At 42.4% G+C, this 25,599-nt stretch overlaps 1 protein-coding gene across 5 annotated transcripts in view; it reads left to right on the top strand.

Moving 5' to 3' along the window:
• The window catches only part of kcnq5b (potassium voltage-gated channel, KQT-like subfamily, member 5b), a 109,274-nt gene that overhangs the window by 65,558 nt on the left and 18,117 nt on the right, over nt 1-25,599 (top strand). For all 5 annotated transcript variants that reach the window (XM_047575523.1, XM_047575531.1, XM_047575539.1 and 2 more), the window contains 5 exons: nt 13,093-13,183; nt 16,502-16,628; nt 22,503-22,678; nt 23,730-23,855; nt 25,361-25,471. In XM_047575523.1, the coding sequence (XP_047431479.1) occupies nt 13,093-13,183; nt 16,502-16,628; nt 22,503-22,678; nt 23,730-23,855; nt 25,361-25,471 (631 nt within the window). The remainder of the gene's footprint in view (nt 1-13,092; nt 13,184-16,501; nt 16,629-22,502; nt 22,679-23,729; nt 23,856-25,360; nt 25,472-25,599) is intronic.

Here is a 25,599-nt window from a genome sequence, read left to right as displayed (position 1 = left end):
CCTGGATGTAGGCACTTTCTACTCATGTTTCACTCTGACTGGATCAGCCATCATACGTGCTGGTCAGCTGCTTCTCTGAGACTATGTTTGGAAAATTGGATGCGACACTATCACCACCATCTCTGATGACATTATGAGTGGATGAGGCGAGGTGGGTGCTTGGTGGCCAAAAAACCCCCCACAAACTGTATCCACACATTTTGCAGAAAAATATAAGAGAAGAGTTTCTGCAGCTGATGAGAGCGACGATCTCTGGTATCTACAGAATCTGGGTCATTTACAGTCAGTAATCTTCTCTGCTACTATTACATACTTCTCCTTGTGTCCGTCTGTGCATTTTTATGGTGTTAGTTAATGAGAGATGGAGCCTCTGTAAAATCTTTACTATTCATCTGTGGGTCATTTTTCATGTCATCCAGAAGTCATTTATCACAGTGTTATCACATATCTAATAATAGCTCTCGCTGTCTACCACTAAAGAGCTGAGAGAATAGTTTGTGAAAGCTGAAATTCGCAGTATGTTGCTGTTGGCAACTACGTCAGTTTGTGGATTTGCATTGAATATGTCGCCAAGTTGCAATATTTACTGATGGAAATTCCCTCACATTTATCGTATCCTGCAGAGGGCAGTGATACAGCCAGTAGCCAAAATGACTCCTTAGACTGTTGTTCAGGAAAAATGTCAACACAGACTCCAGGCTAGAAGCTAACGGCTAACATGGTTTCGGTGCCAGTAAATTGGCCGAAGGTGTGATATGAGTATGAATGGTGACCTACTACACTGAAGTTAAACAATACTCAACACTAAGTAAAGTAATTCACAACAGTATGGTCTGAATCTGGACTACTGTGATGAATAGAACAGTATCGTCAGGTAAAAGTTCAAAAGGGTTCTTCATTAATAGTTATGTTAAAGATTTAAGGGAATTAATCGAGAACAAACAATCTGTTAATTGATTTTTTTAAAATCTATAGATCAATTGAAAAAGTAATTAATAGATGAATTGACTCATTGAAAAAATAAACAATAGATTAATCAATTAAAGAAACAATCGTCTTACACGTGTGAAGGCCCAATTTATTTTCAATGCGCAACTGAACATTTTAATGTATTGTTCTTAAAATCTGAGGCAGGTTTGAAGCAAATAAAACTTTGTTTCCCTCCCTCTTCCGAGCATCTGTCAGTCCTCCAGTTTAAGCACAGAGAGAACCATTTTACTTTCTCTGATAACCATCTTGTCTGCCACCCTCTGCTCTGTTTCCCCCCTTCCAGTCTTCTTGCGCTCATGTGGCCTTGCTTGAGGCTTCCTGCTCCTCTGGGAAATGCTGGTGTGTTCGGCCCTGTGGATGGATCTTCACACAAACTGTTTTCAAGCCTCCAAGCATTTATTCCCCCCTCTTATGACTGATTTGTCTAATGCTCCTGAACTGTAGATGTGCACACAAAAACCAAACCACGTCATTCCTGCAAGGCGATACATGCAGCAAGGCTGAACTTAGAGAAAGTTCAGTTCAGTTACCTCCTAAAAAGGGTCACTTTTATCCAAAACATTCATCCATTCATTTAACTCCTCAGCAATGCAAATTGCAAATGCAAAAGGCTAATATTCATACTAGGTCCACATACTGGTCAGGATATCAGATTTTCACTTCATGATTATCGTGTCAAAAAATATCACGATAACGATATTATCGCAATTTCAACAAAATGTATGTAATAAAGGCAAAATCCAGGAAATGCACCTTTAACTTTAATTATGATGTTTTCTCTCTTTTGGCAGATGAATTACACTCCCAAAAAACAGAAGGAAAACAGACGGAAAGCACACACTGTATTCAAGTGGCGCTGGATCATTTACACAATATTGTGATATGCATATTTTTAACACAATATTAAAATTTCATTGTTTGATACCACTATTATTGTCAATACCGTATACCGTGACAGCCCTAAGTCATACTCTTCTGGTCCGGATGACAGGTTGCAGACTACAAACAAACAAAACAATATGCTGAAGATGCTACAAAAAAACCCAAAACATTTTATATTTACTGTGCAGTAAAGTAAGCATTTTTTTTTTATTCCTGAAAGAAAAAGTTGAAGCTACACGCACAAGACGGACCCCGCTACTGCTTTAGATTTTGAGCCTTAATCTTTCAGAAACAAAATTGATGGCAGCCAAACACACTGAAGGAAATAAGAAAAACACAGAGGAGGAAGATTGGAAACAAAGATTGGCTGTTGATTGAAATCCATCGTCACCAAATGTGTCTGCATTTGATTAATAATTTAGCCCTGGCACAGCAGCCCATTTTAATGTTCTCAGCCATCAGCCTCATCCTCCATTATCACCCAAATTTAGACTGCATGGAGATGGATGCAGGGCGTCAGCCCATCGACCGGCCCACTCCAGCGCTGCTGATTTATGGGGACCTTGGTATTTTGAGGTCACAGGGGTGTGCCTGTCCTGATATCACAGTGAGCAATTCTGCTTTGCTGCGCTTCGATCTGCAGAGCACTGCTGAGATGGGTATCTTGCAATATGATTGTATCATAGATACAATGGCAATAAAAGCTTTTCTTCTTTATTTCTTCTGACACCTTCTACTTTGTAATGAAAGTATGTGTGCAGGGTTTTTAACCCCATGAGCCAGATACATTTTCAGAGAGTGGTTTTTGATTTGGTTTGAAGCTCTGAGGTTTTGAGTCACAGGGGTGGTTTAAGTCGATTGAAGACAGCCTTTGCCAACTAGTTCTGTTGAGTTGTTTTGATGTAAACTCTGCTTGAGATTGTGCATTTCTACTCAATGAATTTAAGCCACCAAATGTGTTGTTTTTTCTTCTTCACATTCAGTCAGTTGATTTATCTGTGAAACTGACCTTTGAGTAGCCAGTTGCACACAGCACAGGGCACAATGGGCATGGGCCTTCAAGTGGTACAGATCACCATCTGGACAGGTGATGCCTTTATTCAGAAAATGGTGGTATTAGTTTTCCCAAACTCTGTGGAGTTAGTACAGGATGCTGGTTCACTCCACTTCCAAGTCTGTCTCTCATTACGGCGTAACAATGAGAGCTCTGTGCGTCTCCACCACTCCCTGACCTCACCAAGTCTATGTCTGGGTGCCTCATTGTCCCCTCACCTGGCGCCATTAATACTTGTTTGCCTAGAGGGGGATCAGAGGCAGAAGTGGGTCGTGGCCTGAAGGTCCGGGTATTGACCCATCAATGGCTGGAGAAATGAAACAAATAGTGTTGATCAATGGAGAGAGCTGCTGCATAGTGGGAAAGCCTCAGTAGATATTTTCAGCTGTGGAAGTGGATCAATAGGTTTGCAAATTACACAGATCCCTCCCTGACAGTGATTGCTTTGGACAATATCCGCTCCCAATACAGGGATAATGGGAGCTATGTGTGAGAAATACTCAAATTAAAGAAGTGAGAATGAATTGATGTGTCAGTCTTGTCCTAAAGGACCCCTTTTCTAGTTGTCACATCAGTCTCCGTCGCCTGAAGGCCCTTTCTTGTAAAGTTATGTGATGAAAGAAATGGAAACCCACTGCTACTCGGCAGTGTGTTTTCAAGGAATGCAGTGTTTGTGGACATTTTATGAAGCATCTCTGTGTTTTCACGAGTTGATTAAATCATTTTCAGCGTGCTGCCAAAAACTCCCGAGTGTTTCCACCCAACAAACATTTCAGTCCAATGTAAATTAACTTTAAATCACAGAATATTTAATGTACAAACACTGTGGAAAGAGGAGGAGTGCAAATCTGACTGACTGCTGCGGTTTGAGCCCAGGCGTGCCAGCCACAGGTGGCTCTTTTAAATTTGGTTTAAAGAGGTGCATGTATGTGACATCGTTTTCGAGTGCTCGTTAATTCTCATCCGTCAGCCGGCAACAGAAAATTAATCAGCAACTAGTTTGATGAGTGATGGCGTAAGTCCTGCTTCGATCAGAGATGATATATACAGTATACTAAACATTAGTGACTCTCAAATACATTTTGGCCATTACTTTAAAAAAAAACATAACAAATAACCCTATCCACTAATGGATAATGACACCCTTTATGAACTCACTCACTGTTGACAAGTAAGGAAGCTAATGTTGCAGCTAATGAGTTCATTATTGGGAGATGCACCTGAAACTGGAGAACAGAATAACTTCCCCGAGCACAACCTTGGTCTGGAGTCTCTCTCTGAACTAATGATGCTCTGGCAAAGATCCGCTGGGAATATCAGATACTATGGTCAGTCTTTAAGTGGTGGTGGTGGTGGTGGTGGTGGACAGAAGAGCAGCAGCAAAGTAGACAGATGATTCACCTGAGCTCCAACTGGTCCGGCTGGTTGGGGCAGTATCCAGCTGCGTACAGAGTTTATTTATTTCTCTGTATCAACTGAAACACCCTATAATGAAATCCAAATGGATTGTTTCCAGATTTGTGGACTCTCTCAACAGTTCAAAGACTTGCATGTTAGGTTAACCGATGGTTTTAAATTAGTTGGAGGTGTGCATGTGAGTGTTAATGATAAGTTGTCTTTCTCTGTCCATGGTGAACTGTACATTTTGGCATGAGACAGCTTGGATAGGCTCCAGACCCCAGATTCTGAGGGCTAAAGGGGAAAAGCTGACCGCTTTCTTTACCAGCTGTCAGTGTTTTTCTATTCTTCTTTTACAGCTACTAAACTCCTTGCTATCTAAAGTTCATATGAGGTAGCGGGCTCTGTGCTTAACATATACAGTATATGCACCACAAATAAAGTAATTTGTGCCCATTTATAAAGTCGAGTTGTTCACTTCCTCCCATTTTCTTTTCATTACCAGTTCTCCTGCTGCTCCGCTGAAGGACTTTTAATCTGCAGAGCTGCATCGACATGAGAGAATAGACAAATGAAACTACAGTCAGAGACGGCTTTATGAGTTTATAGACTCTGTTGTGTTTCACATTCGTGCATTTTAAAGGTCTCCGGCCGTTCATTTTACAGCCGGTGCAGTTTGTGGCTGGCTGGACACTGGTGGGGGTCTCACTGGCATTTTGTGCTCACATTTTCCTTTTGCTATAGAAAATCATTTCGCAGCACAGTGGACTATGTGTGCCTCCTCACACAGGTTCCTCCTTCCTGCTTCAAATGTTTTTCATCTCCGCTGAGATCTGTGGCTAGCTGCTGTATAATGAGAGGATGCACCCGGCCCATTCGCTTTTTGCACTGATTACTTTTTTGGAGGGCTCAGTAGGAAATGAAATATGACACCAACTATGACAGCATGCAGGCAGGTGGAGACAGCTAAATGCCCGGGGTGCAACGTGTTCCGCTGTGGTTTTTGCACTGTGTATATATATGTTTTTGAATAATAAATCAGACTGTGCATTATTAGCCTAAAGACCTGAAGGGACATTTACACACTGGGTTCCTGAAAATGCCTTCTTCTTTTCTTTTTCTTTTTTTCTTTTTGTTTAAATACAACCGTTGTCAGACCTTTAAGTCTCCTTACCGCTAAGATAGTTATCATGTTGTCAGAGAGGGAGCACAAAATGTTACAGACTTTAATTATACTGCACACTCAATCAAATAACAAGAAAATAGGCAAAATAATATTGTGTCTTTGGAGTTTGAGATGCCTCCTGTTATGCTAACATCAAACGTCCTTCAAGACAGTTGCTTCAGTTTGTTGGTTACGTTCTGTTGAACTAAAGGAAGCTAGCACAATGAGTGTGAACTCCTTAAACTTTGAACAACGTTTTTTGTTCACCTACAGAGGAAGTCAGAGCCTTTGCTCTGTTTCCATGGGCACTAGTATATTCTACGAATAATCACAAAAAAATGCTTTGAAAATGTGTTCAATAGAAAAATCGGATCTGCCATGTTAACACTTGATCTGACAGTTTCTCTCTGGTTAGAATAGATCTATTCTTTCTGAGTATGTTTGGTCCATGTGGGGTGAACATCAGTTGATGAGGTTCCAGGAGGGACAGAAACATAGAGGTAGCAAAAATAACAGTTGTTCAAACATGTGTTTGAAAAGATGAACAAAGCCAGAATCCACATGGACAGCAACACTGAATTCGTGGAGACATGGTAATGTTTTAAAATAATGCAACTACTTTTACGTTATTATATTTCTGGCAGACTGTACAGAGTTTCACATGTTCAGCCTGTGTGAAGACACATAATCTAGAATTCAATGAAAAAAACAAAATGTGGCTACAAAAACATTGCAATTGAAAGTCTCGGCAGTCGGTGAGATGTTTGTTATGTGTCGAGTCTGTAATCCGCTGCCAATACGTGAAACCTTTCATTGTGGTGGAGAAAGCTTCATAACTTCATAAACAGGGTGGCAGGAAGTCACTGAACGCGGGAGGCATTGTTGTTACGCTGAATGGGTTTCATTTCTTTATGCAGCCACCGACGTCTGAAAAGCCTTGTGGTATGTTTTGTGTAATGTGGATGCACACATTACCAAAAGATCCAACTCGCCGTTTTGCTTTAAGTCTTGCACAATAAACTCACTCACATGAGGCTCATTCTAAAGCCTCTCTGTATCAGATGTCACTAAAAATCTGTGCACATGTTTCCTCTTTGAGACAACTTTGCAACTTGTATATGTGCTCGTTTAATCTCTCAAAAGCATTCTGCTCATTCTGCACCCGCTCGGTGCTTCTTGCAGACTGAGATGCATGACATCAGCACTGTGGGGAACGAAAGAGACAATGCCCCCTCCCCCCTCCCCGCCGCCTCCTCCTCTCTGGCTGCTGCCGCCGCTTGACAAAACTCAGTGAATTCCCAGCTAAGTCTTTCAAAGAGCCCAGGTGTATTATGGAAATGGCCTCAGTCGCGTAGCGGCGTCCTCTGAGCTCTGCCGTGGCAGCCTGGCTCACTGTCAGCACACTGGTGTTCAGCATGTATCAGCTTATAGCTTGTAAAGAGGACATGCACACGCGCCGCCTTGCACAGCATTTGTGGGCGTACGTGTGACTGTGCTGAGAGAGTGTGAAGACGAGGAATGCGATCGCCGTATTTGAACGAGTGATAATGGTCGAGCAGTTTGTGACGTCCCTTAAGTTTGCCCCTCTCGCTGCGTGCCACTGCTCAAAACACCAACGCTCCATCACGATGTAAAGAATGCTCCGAGACATGCGATGCATGACTGACTGATTGTGTGGAGGAATGCTGACGCGTGACCCCGCAGGGAAGGTCAGAGATCACAGGCACACTTAAAGGAGTCAGAGAGATTGCTGCGGTTGGTTATACTGAGAGTACTGGTGATGACGGTTTTATGGGTGATGTTTTAGTTGGAGATAACTGCCTGTGATCCTTACATGTACACAGTCCCAAGACCCCAAGATCCCAAACCCAAAGTGCATCCTCGTCACGTGACTGATTTGATAATTGATTCATTGATTCATCCGATTTTTATTTCATCCAACCGTCAGTTATGAGTTCAATTAAAATACATTTCTGTGCCAGGTTTGCTGTCCTGAGAAGTGTTTCAAGTCAGCGCTGTTTGAGCCAGTCACTTGAATTAGTCACATATTGATTATGAGACCAGTTAAAACAAGAAAGTGATTGAAATACCATAAATTGCCAGTCAAGTGAATTAAAACAGAAGAGATGCCTGTCAATCCAACTTTTTCACACTCAGTAAAATGGTCAGTAGAAGAACCTTAAATCAATACTCAAATGATAAAAACTTGTAGAGGTACAAACCAGGCAGACAGTCGTCTGAAAAGCTGACAAGCTTGAGTACTTTTATGAGCCAGAACAGGTCTTTTATTGAGCTTCAGGTTTCACTTTGTATCCTCGTCTCCTCATAAAGTTCTGAGGATAAAGCAGAGCTGACATTAACGTGACACGCGCTTCCTCTGTTTCCTGGCTCCCTCCGTTGAGAATACAAAGTGGTTAGTTTTAGTTCTGTCTGTGGTATTTGAGAACGATACCTCCTGCCAAGGTATGTGAGGACAGTGACCTTGTCACCGTGTTGTGAACTGTAGTCACATAGTCAGTAGCCCTCTGTGCCAGTTCAGCACTAATTTTATCCTGGTTTTAGAAAGACTGTGAATTTGTGCAATTCATCAATAAACCAACAAAAATGAGTAATTCATGAGACTAAAAATAATTTTGTTTTGGTTGTCTGTAAATGTTTTAATATATACTGATAATAAGAGACAAATTTTTAAAGTAATGGCTCAGCCATTAGGTATTGCACTTCTATGAAATTGCATAACTTTGAATATTTGATCTTAGGCTAATGTAGTTGTGTTATTTTTTGATCCTCCTGTCTTTCAACGTAGTAACGATCCAGTTGACTGGGCTCAGCAAAGAAATAACAGTGAAGGGTAGATTGATAGCATAGAAACAGTAGGAAAAGAAAGTTTTGGAATGCAGAGAGAAACATAAATATTTACATTCACATCAGCCTTTGGTCACTCACTGAAAGAATGACATAGTGGATACAGGAGACCAAAAATATGTTCCTTCATAGGGAGCTAGGCTCAACCTTAGACATCAGGTGAGCATCTCAGAGTAGAACCACCACCTTTTACTCCAGTTGAAAGACGTTTGGGCACCTGGTGAGGATCCCTCAGTGAGTTTAGCAGGCACAGCTCGCTGGATGAAGACCTGCTCGGTATAGACCCAGAACATGCTGGAGGGACTGCATATTTCAACTGGTAATACTTCTTGTATTCATACTCAGTGCACTTGACAGTCACAATATTCTATATATTCCTGAGCATAGGAGCAAGTTTTGCTCGAGGACACTTTGGCATGTGTCAGCGTTCCGGATACTGAAGAAGTGCCGTTCTACCTACAGAGCCACAATGAGGAGAGAGACGTCTGGAAGTCCCTGCTTAGCCTGTTGGCAGCACAGCCCAACCTCAAATGAATGGATGGACTGTGTGACGCAAAACGATTAGTCATTAATTAATCTCTACCGCACTGGTTCAGTCAAAAGTCAGGAGCAGGATTTAGTTTCAGGACCATGGACAGCATCAGATGACTTATGTTCATGTCAAAGCTTCCTTCTGGGATCCTCTGACGCAGGAAACTCGATCCATTCTGATCATTACAGCATCATTTGTCTGGTATCATGCCTTGATTCATCAGCACATGGCAGAACTAATCAGAAAGGCCTTGTTGAGATGAATAATGTTGTGTCTGGATGTACAAATCCATCTCTATCTATCAATTCAATCCGTCTGTCAGGTTTCACTCGCTGTTTGAGCCCAGAAGTCCAAATCAGATAGACAGACAAAGCTGATGGAGATGAATTCTTTCATGACTCTGAACAAGTCTTTTATTGAGTTTCAGATTTCGCTTTGTGTCTTCCCTCATCATAAAGTTCCTGAGGATAACTCAAAGCTGACAAACTTCCTCTGTATTTCAGAAGTAAAAAAAAAAAAAAGAAGAAGAAGAAAAAATGAAGAAAGACAAAGACAATTTTTAACTTTTTTTGCTCAGCCAAAGGTTGTCTGAGGTAGATGAGGCATCACTTCACTTCCTCTCTTCCAAAAACTCAGGAAGACATGGTGTTCAGTAAAACCAGATCCCTTTCATTAGTGAACATATGTACAATACGTCATCGTCTGCATCTATTCCAATCTTCGGCCGAAATTCTTCTTTGTGGATTTATTTATTGTATGTTTTGATATATAAACGTACATATTATATGATTTTATGGTTTCAGTTTCCATTTAGAAATGAATTCTGCACGAGACCATAACGCCACCATGACGAGCCTAGTTTTATCCATTTGTTACCATTTCACATTCAATTATGTGTCTGTGTGATTGTCAGCTGCTGTTTCAATAATCTTTGTGGTAACTTTGCATCTTGCTGTGTTCACTGGGCGTAATTTGCAGTGAAAAATGTTAACAATCACTTCACAGTTTCAGGTACTAACAAGCCAGGACCCCCTGACTGTGTTGTGGTGGGGTGGGGGACCTTGCCAGTGTAATTCCAAACAATGGCTGTTGATGGGCTGTAACGTAACGCTGCAGTGTGTGGATTCAGTCTTTAGTTTTGCAACTAATTTCCCAGACAAATAAATTAAATTATGCAAATTACAGCAGCACTTACCTCGGGTCTCTTTCTGTTCACATATGGGTGGAGGAGAGGTGGAGGGTGAGTGAAGGACATATGTCCTTTGTCTCAGTTCAGTGTTCAGCCACTGCTGTGTGGAAGGTTAAGTGAGATGCTCTACACTAATTCTGCAGGGTGGAGCACCATGACACCCAGGGACCAAGGCTGGCCAACAATATTCATGGGATCAATTAGCGAATTTCACTGAGTGCTGAATGATGCTCTCATGGTGCTATTCAGCAGTTCCCTACTGCCTTTTAAAGCAAATATGCTCTGAATGGAAACCCAAGTTAGGCTCGGGATGAAGAGAGTTGATTGTCACTCTGTAATTTTCGGGTCTGAAAACCTTGTAAGTGTGAGAGGCGTAGGTGTGCCGGTGACAGGGAGCTTGCCTTTCCAGCTGACAGCGCCACAATGCTTGTCACTAGATGTTTTCCTCCAATCAAAATCACATTATACAAATCCTTGGAAACGTCTGCAGCGCAAATCTTCAACTTTTTGATACATTGTGATTTTTTTCCCCCCCCGAACTTCCAGTAGCTCTGTGAGCTTAGTGAACAGAGCAACAGCAGGAGAACATATGGGTCGAGAAAAAATGACATAACCGTCCTTGCAGCTGTGGAAAGTTTTGACCTCCAGTTTGGCTCTTTGAATGTCAACGAGGGCCCGGCTGGGGTCAGAACAGCACAGTCCGGTGCTGTACTGCAGGCTATGGGACAATGACCCGCTCTGCACACCCACCATTTTCACACAAGCGCCTTTCAAATACGGGATGTAATCCTGGTGGCCCCCGACTGTACAGTTTGAAAGACGTCCATTCAGCTCTTTGATAATCTGGGGTCAGTTTGGCACCAAGGGGCTACTAGCAAGGGGTCCCCTGTCTCCACTTCAGTACAGCTGTCCAGATACAGCTGTACTGCATTATGGGTAGAGTTTCTGCAATGGATCGTAATGTGAAGTGGTGGTAAGTCATTACATGGCGCGTAGCAGTTGTGTACGGTTTGCTAGCACCATAGCTATGTTGTTTTAAATGTTTTAAACTTACTGAGTTAGATTGTTTGAAACCAGTCCAACTAGTGCAGGAGCACTGGACACAAACAACTCAGTGAGTCCAACTAATGCCGCTAATCTGGACCACAAACCGGGGTGTCGGTGCAGTGAACACGACGTGTGTATGATATAATCTCAAAGATCAGAAGACATTTTGAAGAGGATATACATTTGTGTCAGTAGTGGCTTTTCAGATGTAAACTGAAGGTTCTCATCTTCTAAAAGAATCAAATTACAACATAAAATTCACCGAGGATAAAGTACTAATCTAATGTAGAGTAAAATAAGGTAATTTGTTATTCTGTGAAAGCTACCAACATCTTCAGAGCTCCAGATTATTTTTGTGTGACTAGGCTCAGCACTGTGGCCCCTTAATGAGTATTTAAGGAGCACAGGGAGGAAGTGTATAATCTGGAAGTCAAGCCGACTGTTGGAGTTGTTGCTAGAAATCAAAATGTTTCGGGTGGGCTTTTTGCGGTGATGGACAGAAGAATGAATGAATGAATGAAGGATTTATTTACTCAGTAATTAACAACCATCAGTGATGATGACACACAGGACGACTCTGATTGGTTGGACTGTCATATTACTTGTAGAGGTATTTTTTCTCCGTATGAGTTGAAACATGCCCTATAATGAAATCCCAATGCAGTGTTACCAGACTAGTACAGTGATCCGAGCTCAATAGGTAGAGTGGAGAGGATAGCTCATACCATGGCTCCAGATGCTCCAACAGGCAGTAAAAAACTGTGTCCTCTACTCCAGAAATGTTCTGGTCATCAAACTCTATAAACTCCATATGCCTCTCTGTAATATTTTTTATTTAGACGCTGTCTGGAGGAAACATTTCTCTACTTTTAAACACATCGCTCAGTGTTTGTTGTTGTTTTGGTGCAGCCTGAGTGGACTCAGTTTATTTCTTTTTTCATTTTTTTTTTTCTTTTTTAATCTAGTTAGTATTGAATGACAATCTCGTAGTACCTCCTTGCCAAACATCCACATTGCTTAATTTACAAATTTCTGTCTGACTTTTTTTTTTTAATTTCATGAAGACATTTTAATGCTACATGGCATTGGCAAACCATTAAATGAATAACTACAAAAGTTAATGCTTGGCTAGAGCCCAATATCTATCTGATCATTTTAATAATGCCTGGATCGCCCTCGATACCGCTCTCCCGATACTGATACTGAAACCGGGACATCCCTAATAAGACCTGTCTCTGGCTATAAGAGGCTATGCTGAACTGTGGATGAGATTCGTGAAGAATGTAAAGTCTTTCAAAAATGTGAAAACAAATGAATTAATCGAGGAAGGCTGGTCTTCTTTGAGTATAACACTTAAAACAGAGCACACACACAGCATGTCTGCCCAGCTTTCTCCAGCAGTCTTAAGAGATCTGAGATGATAAAACACAGATGTGCTCTAAATGTTTAGCATCCGGAGCCACCGTAACTCAAAAGCTCATATTTCAGACAGCGATGTGTTTTTGGAAGATTTATATGATGGAAATAAAAAGTAAAAAAAAAAAAAAAAAACCTGGTTATGAAGATGGAAGGCTTCAGTTTCCTGGCGGACGGAGCGACGGTCGGAGTGTGGAAATGGTCGGATATTGCTTGTTTTCCAGTAGCCGCAGTTTCACTGCTTGTTTCTTGCAAATCATGTTGCACAAACAAGCATGATTAACTTGATATCTCAGGAAATTGAATAATAGCAGGCCTCACGGTTCACTGCAGAGAGGAAATAAGTTCTGTGCTGCCAGGCTGTTTGTGTTCTGCTCTTCCTTCAATGCCAGAATGAGTTCAAGAGGTTGTCACACAGAAAAACAGAGCGAACAATTCCACTCTAGTGTACAGTTTTCTGTAATCAATGGCCCGTTTGTGACCGGTGGAAACCAGTGTGTGCGGATGTGTTTTGGGTGATGTTGTCTTATTCCAGATTTCTCTGTTTTGCTTAGGTTCATCTTGGTCTTCAGCTGCCTGGTCCTCTCTGTGTTCTCCAGTATCCCTGCTCATCAGGACTTCTCCTCCAGCTGTCTACTCATTCTGGTAAGAAGGTGGAACGCCAACATGTAAAAAGATAATCCCCTTATTAAACGCCACACATGACCACGCGTGACCATTAAACTGGACAGGTTTAGCATAGCGGCTAACGCAAGCTCACTGCAAATCTGTGTGTGTACACAGACTGGTCTTTACCAGGTTTAGCGTCCAACTGGAAGATACTTCAATTATGTATAGCCATTTAAAATCTACTGTACACTGTCAGTATTTGCTCTAAAAGTTCTGTATTGACTTGAAACATAACAATTTTAATCCAGTCAGACTGACAGATATATATAATGGTTACCAGCTCAGTCTAATGAAAATCTACATGCACATACAGCAGTCTGAGTGACCGAGTGACTCAGGAAGAAAAAGCACCAAAATGATCCCAGAACCAGCCCAAATTTTGTTCAACCGGTCAACTTTATCCTTCCTTAAATAATCTGGCAACACCAACTGTCACCCTGCTACATTTGTACCCCTCACCCACAGTGTTTTGTGGCAGAGAGCAGAGAGCTGCTCTGTTAGCAGCTCTGACAAAGATCTGCAGGGCCACTGAGATCATTTGGGTGGGTTTTATGTGGTGACAGAGTTACAGCGGTGTGGTCAAACATGTCATCTGAGCGCCGTGCAGAAACTCTCTATGAAATCCAAATGGCTTGCCTCCAGTATTCATATACTTAAAACTGTCTCATGTAAGCACCTCAGTCAGGACAGGCTGGAGTTCTCAACCAGACTGAGAGGTCATGTTTTTTCCACGTCAGGTAAAAGAAGTAACACAAACATGGAGGTACCAAAACAACCATTTATTCTAGCAATGTTCAAATCCACGTGGACAACAACGTTGATATTGTGTAAACTTTTTGGGCTTGTACATCAAATTCCGTGTTGGAGTTGAGTAAGAAAAGAAACATTGTCATCTATTATGTTTCTAGCAGATTTTATGCTCCTTTATTGTCAATGAAGTTCTGTATCGACTGATATTTTAGTACAAACTGTATCTACACACATACATCAGATCAAATCAATTTATTTGTTGTCTGTGTAAATAATTAAATATGAATCTGATGAGAGTGATTGAACGGGCTGAAGAAATATCCTCCACGCTCAAAAAGACATTAAAGTTATGACACTGAAGCATTTGTTCAGTATAGTCTTATATGAAATTCAAGATGATACAATATAATTAAGTTTCTCTATGCACAGTGTCAAACTCACAATGTGTATTCAGGTGTAAATAAATACAACAAAACAGTAAAATGAGATTTAAGAAATACTCTTGCCTTCACCAATGTCTAAACACAGCGTTTAAACCTTTTTTTTTATGAAATATATTAATATAAAAGTACAACAAACGGCCATGCAAAATAACCACCATCTGCACTAAAGAAGTAAAATGGGCCAAAATGGACGTTTGTGCTAATTGTTTTAACTGACAACTGTTTGGAATAGTGAGAAAATGTACCACATGAGGATTATGGAGATTAATTATCCTTTAATGATGCTTTTTTGATGCTTCCACTCTAGTTCCTTGTTTGGGAAAAAAAAAATAAAAAATCTGAACACTAAAACCATCTGAGTGGGCAACAAAAAACTGTTTGCATGTGTGTTCATACACAAACCCATAAGGACTGCTGGAGAGACTCGGGGTGTGACCTTAGGACAGAAGCATAAATGACAGACTCAGTCTTCTGCATCATTCGTTTGAAAGTCTGTCCTCCAACAGGAAATTTGCTCTAAGTGCTAACAACACCAAATGGAGTTCAAAGTCAGCTTGAGAAAGAATGTCTGGAAGGACAGAAGGCATGAGAGCGAAGCTGCTTTTAAAAGGACTGCGTATGACTCAGCTTATGCTTTTTAAAAGCATCTAACACAAAGGAGAGGTAATTTTTTTTCTCTCTCCACGCGATTGGCCCTCCCGCTGTAGCTGCCATTTCACAAATCACACCGAGTTAATTCCATCTGTTATCTAATGGAAGCTGAACCAGTGTGTGCATTAACAGCTGACCCATCTCAGTCATTACCACTCACAATTACCTGTCAGTCTGGTGTCCATTTTGACGACAAAATATTGCATGAATAATGTGTCATGAAGTGTGACAGATCAACACCAATAAGCAACATGAACCGATCAGCCCCCCGCTGTATGTGCTGCTTGGTTGGATCCTTTAAATCTTCTGAAGGTGCCTCATTCCACCGCATCAAACAACACATGAGGCAAACGTCCACAAATGTCAACTATAAATCAGCTACTTAATTCCAATATACCGGTAGATGGTTTGGCCTTCGTATCAAGGCGGGACTTTGATAACTTGTCTCCACCCCGGTAGTCACTGCTGCACAAACTCTGGTTGCAAATTCCATTCATTTCCCAAAAGGGCAATAACAAATTGTCTCGAGACACTTTACGGAACAGAGCACTGAGGCACCGGTAGCAAGGAAAACTCCCTTTTAACGCAAAGAGAGAGAAGAGAGCGGCAGGAGGAACAAGATAAACATACATCTGACTAAGGCGCACAGTGTAGGATCCAATCGTGATGCTAGACACATGGTTAACAGGTGGGTTAGCTGCTAAGAAGAAAGTTCTACAAGTCCAGTTGCCTTTTTTAAGCACCTTTTGGATAAACAAGGAGCTAGCCTCCTCCGATTCACGACCAAATAAAAAAATACGTAACGAAGGGATTAAGTTTCTAAGAACTAAATCGGCTAAAAATACAGCGTAAGGAGCCACAAAAAAAAATTGTGTTTTCCCGCCTGGATGAGCAAGACTAAGAGTGAGGCTATAAAATGAGTTAAAGCTTTGATTAGATTTCAGATTAATGAATAAATGAGATTCGAGGAATGCGCCTCCTCCTCCTCCTCCTTGCCCTGTGCTTCGAGGAATGTGATAATTGCTATGACTCATTTAAAATGACATATTCATCACGCACGTTTCAGTCCAGCTAAACAGATCAGTCTGATGACCAGTGATCAGATCATTCACTAAAAGAGATCCGATAACGAGAGAGATAATTTGCACTGATTAGCAGCGGCTTCTCGTGAACGGCTCCTCTTTCGTTTATCTTGAGCGCCCACTACGAGGTCGCAGCAAACATTTCCCACATATTTTGGCTCCTCAGCTTGTGAGCGGCCGTGCCGTACATGTAGATGGCTGGCCTGCGACACCTTGACGCTGGCAACAGATGCTTCATGTCCGGGAAGCTGCATCTGGAGCTACTGTTAATCAGCCGTCCTCAACTGCATCTGTCAACAGCTTCACATTTAGTCCCTCATCAGTCAACTCTCTCCAAATACAACAGCTGTTTCTGTCTTGTTCAACAGGAGTTTGTGATGATTGTGGTGTTTGGATTGGAGTACATCATTCGTATCTGGTCAGCGGGATGCTGCTGTCGCTACAGAGGATGGCAGGGTCGACTGCGCTTCGCCAGGAAGCCCTTCTGTGTCATAGGTGAGCTGCTCTCCATTAATGTCACAGATAATTCCCTTTAAAGAGGCTCTTCTCCGTCGCTCCCCGTCTCTTGTTGCTTCCCATTCGTGCCGATTACTTGCCCAGCAGTGGACTGCTGCTGTCCTCTCTGGGAGCACGGTCCCACAGCACGCTATCGACCATAGCCTGCCGGTGTCATTTTCAGCTGCGGTCAGAGCACATAAGAGCACAGAGCATTTACGTAATGAGGCTGCATTTACTGCCTTTTATTCTTTCCACTGTTTAGACATGGATCTCTCTGCTGCCTCTTGGAAAGTACAGTAGGGTTCTAGCGGGGAGGGAGAGCCGAGCTCCGAGGTCAGGCAGTGTGCCGTGAGCTCCCGGCGTCACTCTCTGAACAAAACAAAAGAGTGAATGTTAAGTAAGAGCGAGGAAATGAGGGTGCATTAGAAAAACCATGCACTATAGGTCTAAGGTAGAAAATGGCAGATGAGTCCCATCATGCATTTGTGGCTTTGAAAGATGATTAATAAATGAGGTGTATCATTTTTTGATATACATAATGTAAAATCACAGCTGCAGTATTTTGCTTTTAGACGTGACTTTCTAAAACATCCACATCGTGAACAGACAGAAAGACTGACCTGAATTTGACGCAGAAGATCATGAGCTTAATGTTTGTTTTCAAAACCCTAATATTGCAGCAGCAGCAGCAGCAGCAGCAGTTCCTAACGCTGTAATTGGAGAGCAAACCATAACCTTTCGAGGAACATTGTTTTCACTCCCAGAGGCCGATGAATAAAGTGCGTCAAGGCTTCTAGTCTTTTTTGGTAAAAAGTGAGTGAATGTCGGCGCGTCGTCATCAGAGCCTGTTGAATGAATGAATGAATTAAAGTTTATTTGAGCATGAAATAAATAAGCAATAATAACAATAAGCAAAAAGGATATCTATCTATCTATCTATCTAGATAGATAGATAGATAGATAGATAGATAGATAGATATAGATATAGATGTGTGTGTGTGTGTGTGTGTGTGTGTGTGTGTGTGTGTGTGTGTGTGTGTGTGAAGCCACTAAAATCTTTTTTTTACAGTAAATCATCGCTTTTGCTATTTGATTGTGCCAGATGGAAATTCAGTTCACAGTTTATTTGTGGCAGCGGGGTTCCTTAATTACTCGCTATCAAAGACGCATGTAAGCAGCTTGGCTAAGAACTGCCACGCAGTCGTATTTGTGCCAGAGCGATTGTTGCCAAAGGAAGTTTCTGTGAATATTTGCTGAATCTAGTGATATACTATTTGATATCAGAAGCTTTTTTTAGTCCGAATAGGACTGTCTCCGAGCTCCACAGAGACCAGAATGCACTCGTGAATTAAACAGAATTTCACCATAAGTGGTGTAAACAGGCGATTTTTTTCTTGGAGTCGTTTAAAGCCCATTTCAACCAAACACTCCCTGAGGACCGACTCCTCCTCACTCTACAGCCTGAAGGACTTCTGCTATCATTCACATGGCTTAGTCCTCAAGTATGGAGGCCAGTGATATGATACAGAGTTAATGTGTTTGTCTCTGTTGCATTAATCACCCTCATCATACCACACTTTTGATTAGATTGTCAATAAATGTCAGTATTATAAAAGCACAGAAGCCCAGATCATCCCGTTTGCAAATGTTTTGTGGCAGAGAGTTGGTCTGGTGCCAGTCTGTTGGGAGCTGATTATTCTCGGGCGTAGTGGCTGTAGAGGGAGCTTGGGACCGAGGCTTCACAGGCTCACATCCCCCCTGTGTCTGTAGCTGAGACGCCTTGAGCAAGCAACTAACCCGCAATTTGCTCCCCTGGCGCTACACAAGTAACAGCCAGCGTACACAACACTGTGTGAATGAATGGATGGATCAGTGCAGAAAAACGCTGAGCTTTTTTTTCTCTCTCTCTATGGGTTAAAAACTTGGCCCATGCTGAAATCCACCTGCTACCAAATGTTACCAGACTCATATTGTGATAGGCACACCATGCTGGTATTGTGAGTTTAACTGGAGATTCTTTTGTTGCTTTGTCTATCTTCTGCTACTGCGTGGTCTGAGTGTGAGCCTGCATGTGACCACATCATCGCTGTATTTTTTTTAATCTAAAATGTTAATCTTCCTCTTCGCCTTCCTTCAGAGAAATCGGCTTCAAATCAGTGAACGGGGTCAGCTGGTGCATCATCCACAGCAGGAAGCTGCAGGGCATATCTTCACCTCACTGCAAAGTAGAATCAAATAGAACAATTGCAACTAATCACGTTAAAATCGTCTTGAACGTCTAGCGAGCGCTAACTTCACACCAAAGGCCCACAAACAAGTGATCTCCGGAAATGTGCATCGCTAAGTCATGTATTGTGACATTGTGTATTGTGCAAGCAGAAAACTTGGGGAAGTCAGACCTGTGATATTTCCATCCTAAAGCTGATTTTCTCACCCCTCCTGTCACTGCTCCCCCGTCCTAACTTGCTAGTCAAGTCTCTCACGCTCAGACTGCCTCAGATAAAATAAATACAGGCGTAGTGATGGGGGAAAAGTGTGGGGGACGGTGGTTTGTAACGAGAGAGTTACGCCTAAAGCTGTGTAACTCACGGCTATTGTTAGACCGGCCTGTCTTGCGTGCTCCGCCGGTTTGAGCTCACATCTGACAGTCGGCCGGCGCGCACCATGACCACACACTCAGATCATTTATCATTTAACATTTATCCTCTTTGCATCTTCAAAGGGACTGAACCCTCTGCAGCTCTGCAGGTCCCCCGTTCATGTATTTTTCATGGTGCCGCCGACCTTTCCCCTCTTCTCTCCCCAGTGTGGGTCCGATGGTTTATAGTGTGAGCCATCAGCCACACTTTGGTCAGCGTTTTTCTCTCAAAGAACGGGTTCAGCAGAAGGACAGGTGGGGCAGTTTAAAGGCAAGGGAAACCCAGAGTGAACTAAATAACATCACTCGAGGGTAGGGTTTCAGGAGGAGCGTCACTGCAATGAAAGAGAGGGGAGCGAGGGGGAAAGAGGAGAAACAAATGTTACTCTTTGAGTCCAGGAGCTCATTACTTTAGTTGTCCGTGTTCTTTGTGGGTTTGATGTTATTCATTTGCTCGGTGTGGTTTCTGTGTGAACTTCCTCTGCGCAGAGGTCGATCTGTCTACGTGTATGTCTGCCTGTCGGGGCTTTTGTTTGCGTTTCTGTCTGTCACAATTTGCAGCGCATACAGTTTCTCTGCACTTACATGTGCTGACTGGAAATGAAAAAAGAAAGAAACAAATGTGAAACATATGCACCATCACTGCTAACATGCTCTGCAGAGGTCTGCTGTGTTTGTCTAAGCCGTAGATCAATATGCTGGGCGCTGGGCGGTCTGCACAAACGTACAGCGAGGAGATCATTTGCCACAGCGTGCTAACAGCTCTGTCTGTTTCTGAGGCAGCTTAGCATAAAACTTAGGCAAGCCATCTGGCCTTTACGTTTAAAGACCCGTGCTTTTGTTTGGAATGCATTTTTAATTTCTCCAAGGTATTTGGGTTTATTGGGACCTAGGAAACATAGTATAGCAAGTATACAGTGGGGGAAATAAGTATTTGATCCCCTGCTGAATTTGTAAGTTTGCCCACTTCCATAGAAATGATCAGACTCTGGTTTTTATGGTTGTTTACTGGTTATGGGTATAGACAGAATATCAGTCGAAAATGCATAAAAAACACACAATCTAAAAGTTATAAATTGTTATGTATTTTATTAAGGGAAATAAGTATTTGATCCCCAACAATTCACTTAGAATTCAGGCTCCTACAGATTGGCTGGTGCGCATGTGGCACACAGCTATGCTCAGTCAACTAATTACCAATACTCCTGATCTTAACTCGTCATGTATATAAAGCACACCTGCTCTAAGAATCAGTTTCTTACATTCCAACTTCTACAGCACCATGGGCAAGACCAAAGAGCTGTCAAAAGATGTCAGGGACAAGATTGTAGACCTGCACAAGGCTGGTATAGGTTACAAAACCATCAGCAAAAGGCTTGGTGAGAAGGTGACAACTATTGGTGCCATTATTCGCAAGTGGAAGACCCATAAAAGGACCCTCAACTGTCCTCGGTCTGGAGCTCTCCGCAAAATCTCGCCTCATGGAGTGAGGATGATGATGAGAAAGGTGAGGGAGCAGCCTAAAACAACACGGCAGGAGCTTGTTAATGATCTGGAAGCAGTTGGGACCTCCGTCACCAAGAAAACAGTTGGCAACACACTGCGCCGTTATGGATTGAACTCTTGCAGTGCCCGCAAGGTCCCCCTGCTCAAGAAGGCACATGTACAGGCCCGCCTTAAGTTTGCCAGTGAACATCTAAATGACTCAGAGAAGGCTTGGGAGAAAGTGCTGTGGTCTGACGAAACCAAAGTTGAGCTGTTTGGCATTAACTCGACCCGCCGTGTTTGGAGGATGAAAAAAAGTGGGTATGACCCAAAGAACACCATACCCACGGTTAAGCATGGAGGTGGAAACATCATGTTTTGGGGCTGTTTTTCAGCAAAGGGTACAGGGCAACTTCACCGCATTATGGGGCCAATGAATGCAGCCATGTACTGTAACATCTTGGACAAAAACCTTCTTTCCTCAGCAAGAACACTGAAGATGCCTCGTGGGTGGGTTTTCCAACATGACAATGACCCAAAACATACTGCCAGGACAACAAAGGAGTGGCTCAAGAAGAAGCATATTAAGGTCATGGAGTGGCCTAGTCAGTCTCCAGACCTTAACCCGATCGAAAACCTGTGGAGGGAGCTGAAGCTCCGAGTTTCCAAGAGGCAGCCAAGAAACTTGAAGGATTTAGAGACTGTCTGTAAAGATGACTGGGCCAAAATCCCTCCTGCGCTGTGTGCAAACCTGGTGACCAACTACAAGAAACGTCTCATCGCTGTGCTTGCCAACAAAGGTTTCTCTACAAAGTACTGACTTGTGTTGTGCTTGGGGATCAAATACTTATTTCCCTTAATAAAATACATAACAATTTATAACTTTTAGATTGTGTGTTTTTTATGCATTTTCGACTGATATTCTGTCTATACCCATAACCAGTAAACAACCATAAAAACCAGAGTCTGATCATTTCTATGGAAGTGGGCAAACTTACAAATTCAGCAGGGGATCAAATACTTATTTCCCCCACTGTAAGCATAGCATCATCTTTGAACAGAAGAAGTTTTTGATAAAAAAAAAAAAAAAAATGTTGTTCTCGTATATGGACACTTTGATTATTTCAATGTAAAGTCACCCAATGTGTAACAAAATATAAAAAAACTGTTTATTTTAATAGCTGAACATGGCTGTGCAAAGACAGAATTACAAACAATGAACTCCCAGCGTCCTCAAACGAGGAAATTAGCGACGTTGTAGCTTGTTACTATTGATACAATTAAATTAAATTCAAATTTAATTGAATTAGATTAAATTTGCATGACATATTAAACTATAAAAGGTAATAAACGTAAATAAACAAGTTTCAACCGTAAAATTTGATGAGATTTTTGTACCTTGTCCACTTTGTCCCTTGATCAGCAGTAGAATTTATCTGTTGAAATGTAGTGTTTTTACACCAATTACTGTATTGACCCTTGTCCACTTATGAGGACAGCAGATCTAAATGATGTTTAAGTCAGAATAAACTGCCGCAAACCTAAAACTTAATTTCCCTGTATCAGGAGCAGTGCACATTGGATCTTTTAAACAAAGCAGCCTCATCATAAGAGCCTATAATTGTTACTTTATCTCAGATGTAATCGTTTCCCTTGGAGCGTTCATGGAAATGCAATTAGCCACGTCTTGTCTCCAGGTTTGAGCTATTAAGAATCCTACTCCTGTTGGTGTGATTCCCTCTCCCCAGACATCATAGTGCTGATAGCATCGGTGGCCGTGGTGTCGGCGGGCAGCCAGGGCAACATCTTCGCCACCTCGGTCCTGCGGAGTCTGCGTTTCCTGCAGATCCTACGGATGGTGCGGATGGACCGGAGAGGAGGAACCTGGAAGCTGCTGGGCTCTGTAGTGTACGCACACAGCAAGGTCAGACCTGTGGGAACGGGTGGGACTTCGCATAGCAAATCTTTAAGAATCTAATGCCTAATGTAACACAGATTATAACAGGAGGACAGGTGTAACTAAAAAAAAAAATGTGATGGCAATGTGCAGTCTGAGAATATAGTGATGATATGAATGACAACAGGCACATTTCTCAGGTGTCACTGTGCAGAGTTCAGCACTGGCCTTACATTGAGATGGTAAACATCTTCCTGCTGGCCTGGCCAGAATACCCAGCATGCCTCCTACAAAGACATGCTTGTTAGGGTAATTGATGATTGCAAATTGGCCATAGGTCTGTGTTAGTCCTGTAATAGACTAACGATCCGTCCAGAGTGCACCTCTCGCCCCCTAACAGCTGAGATAAGCTTCAGCCACACTGGGATCCTCAAAAGGATCAGCACTCATACATAATGGATGGATGGATGGGACACACAGCACACACCATACTTACCCCCCTAGATCAAACACTTACAGTGGGCACGCAACTATTAGAATTGTCTCAGCTGGTGAGACATCAGGGCAGAAGTGATGAATCCACTAAGACTAAGACAAATCAACACAGGGCGACACTTTAAGGTCCAAGCATTCATGCGTGGATCAGCTCGCTGCCTGCCTAGACATTGTTGTGGACTTAATCTAATCCAGTAGGACGTGCTGTTCGTTCATTTCCAGGTCCATCTTTCAATTTGCAGACCTTAAAACACCAGCAGCTAGCACAGGATTTCAGAGGTCATCTCAGCAGATCACACAGCTCACCAGCAGCATGCACAATCCGTTCACGTACACTCCTTATCTTTCCCATGAAGAGCGTTCACCTCTCTGTCTGCTCAAAAATTCATTTACGAAGTGACTGAAGCAGATTTAAAATAAAGGTCACAACATCCACATGCATCACGTCCTGGGCCGTTGATTTACTAAAAAGTTTTTGTCCTCATTTCCCAAAGAGGCAGATTTACGCTGTCTGGAGCGCATTAACCAAATTCTCCTTTTCCATGATTACACTCTGAATATCAGTTTTGACCTCTGCCTGCAGGAACTGGTGACCGCCTGGTACATCGGCTTTTTGGTCCTGATCTTCTCCTCCTTCCTCGTCTACCTGGTGGAGAACAAGTTCAACAAGGACTTCGCTACCTACGCTGACGCCCTGTGGTGGGGCACGGTAAGTTTGGAGGAATATCTTCACCCTTATCTCTGCCTGACAGGATTTCTTAACGACTCCTGGGGGAAATGATGAGTTAAACTGCACACTTCTTTGCATCGCGTGAACTTTTTTTTTACATTACATGTGTTCCTCTTCAGATAGACGTGTACTGCCCTGGATACTGAACGTCCTTCCTATTACGTTCTCTCGTTCAGTTTTGCCTCCGCGCATTGACAGCTCCTCCATAAACATTAGCCCGGCGCGGCTCCATTAAACACCGTTTTTAAACAAGCCCAAACTCTCATAATGACACAAAATAGCCAGTGTCACGCATGACAGTCAGAGCCTGAATGGGGGGTGATCAGTCTGCCGAGTCACAGAGGCAGATAGATGGCTGTTTGTGCTGACAGACGGGCCGAAGCCACACAGACAGGCTTATTTGTCATTAAATAGTCAATACGGTGCCAAATGCTCCCTTTTTCAGGCTTTCACTGGGCACATGTGAATGCTTTAATTCAGTGCTTATATTTTTATGTGTTAAGTACCGTCACTATGAATCATAATCACAATTAACTTGGTTTCTTCTTTCATTGTAACTTCTTTATTTTAGACATTGTAGTACCATCTTTAGTCAGAGGTGTAATACTGGCGAAATGGCCTCCGATTGTATCCCGGCTGACGCGAAAAAAGGTGTCGCACATAACAGAAAACAAGAACACGCTGACTCTCCTTCAAAGAGGCGGAATAAACATTTCAGCCACAGGCTTTCGTTGGTGTACTTGAAATCAAGGCCTCGCAGACAGCTCCTATAAAACCTCCACACAGGTTGAATCACTCAGAAGAGACTGCAGCGCCTAAAAGCATCATTTCAAATCTGGCTTCTGTACGATAGAGTAGAGCAGTGTGTAAAAAGGGGGAGAAAAAAACAAAACATCCAGTGAGCAGTGCTCACCAGAAGGCACAGAGGCGGCTTCATTATTCTCACAGACACAAACAGATTAGTCTGTAACCAGCAGATTAAGTTTCACTAAGGTCTATGGCAGGTGAAGCCTCCTAATGTTTTGCTAAAGGCAAGAAAAAACAAAATAACATTTTAACATGTTTAATAAACTGTAACTAACTAATGCTTAATAAATAATTCATTTAGGCATTATAGGGAGTTATAAGCCATTCTTTTGCTGGCATTTATCCTCCTGCAGCGTGAACATTGCTTTTGCGGTTGTAGATGAGGATGATGCACTCAGAAGCTAAATAGGGAGAAAAAATTGTTGTTATTGTTGGCTCTGAATAGATCTAGACAGCAGTAGGCAATTTGTCTCTTAAATATAGCATCTTATTGGTAACAGGTACCAGAGAGACTCCAGACCAGCTTCTCCTCTATCACGTCCTTTTGGCCATTTTTTTTTTTTTTTCTGGGAAGCACTTTTAATTCATACTTAACATGACTGGATGTGTCAGTATGACATGCTGGAGGCTCCATCCAAGCATCACCGGATAATAAGTCATTTGTTTTTCTTTTACAGATCACCCTGACGACCATTGGCTACGGGGACAAGACGCCAAAGACGTGGACAGGACGGATGCTGTCGGCGGGCTTCGCCCTCCTTGGCATCTCCTTCTTTGCTCTGCCAGCAGTGAGTCTCTCATTTCTCCCTGATGCTCCGAGAGCATTTTTCAGCAGTAAATGGTTATTATAAGACTGAGGTCATTTCATTCTTCTCATAACCAGTTTATAAATTGGATTTCAGATCTTTGATTTTGC

The sequence above is a fragment of the Mugil cephalus genome, chromosome 2 (genome assembly GCF_022458985.1).
Source record: "Mugil cephalus isolate CIBA_MC_2020 chromosome 2, CIBA_Mcephalus_1.1, whole genome shotgun sequence".
NCBI lineage: Eukaryota > Metazoa > Chordata > Actinopteri > Mugiliformes > Mugilidae > Mugil > Mugil cephalus.
Note: the sequence above shows the minus strand (reverse complement) of the source record. Positions and strands in the feature narration are given on the sequence as shown.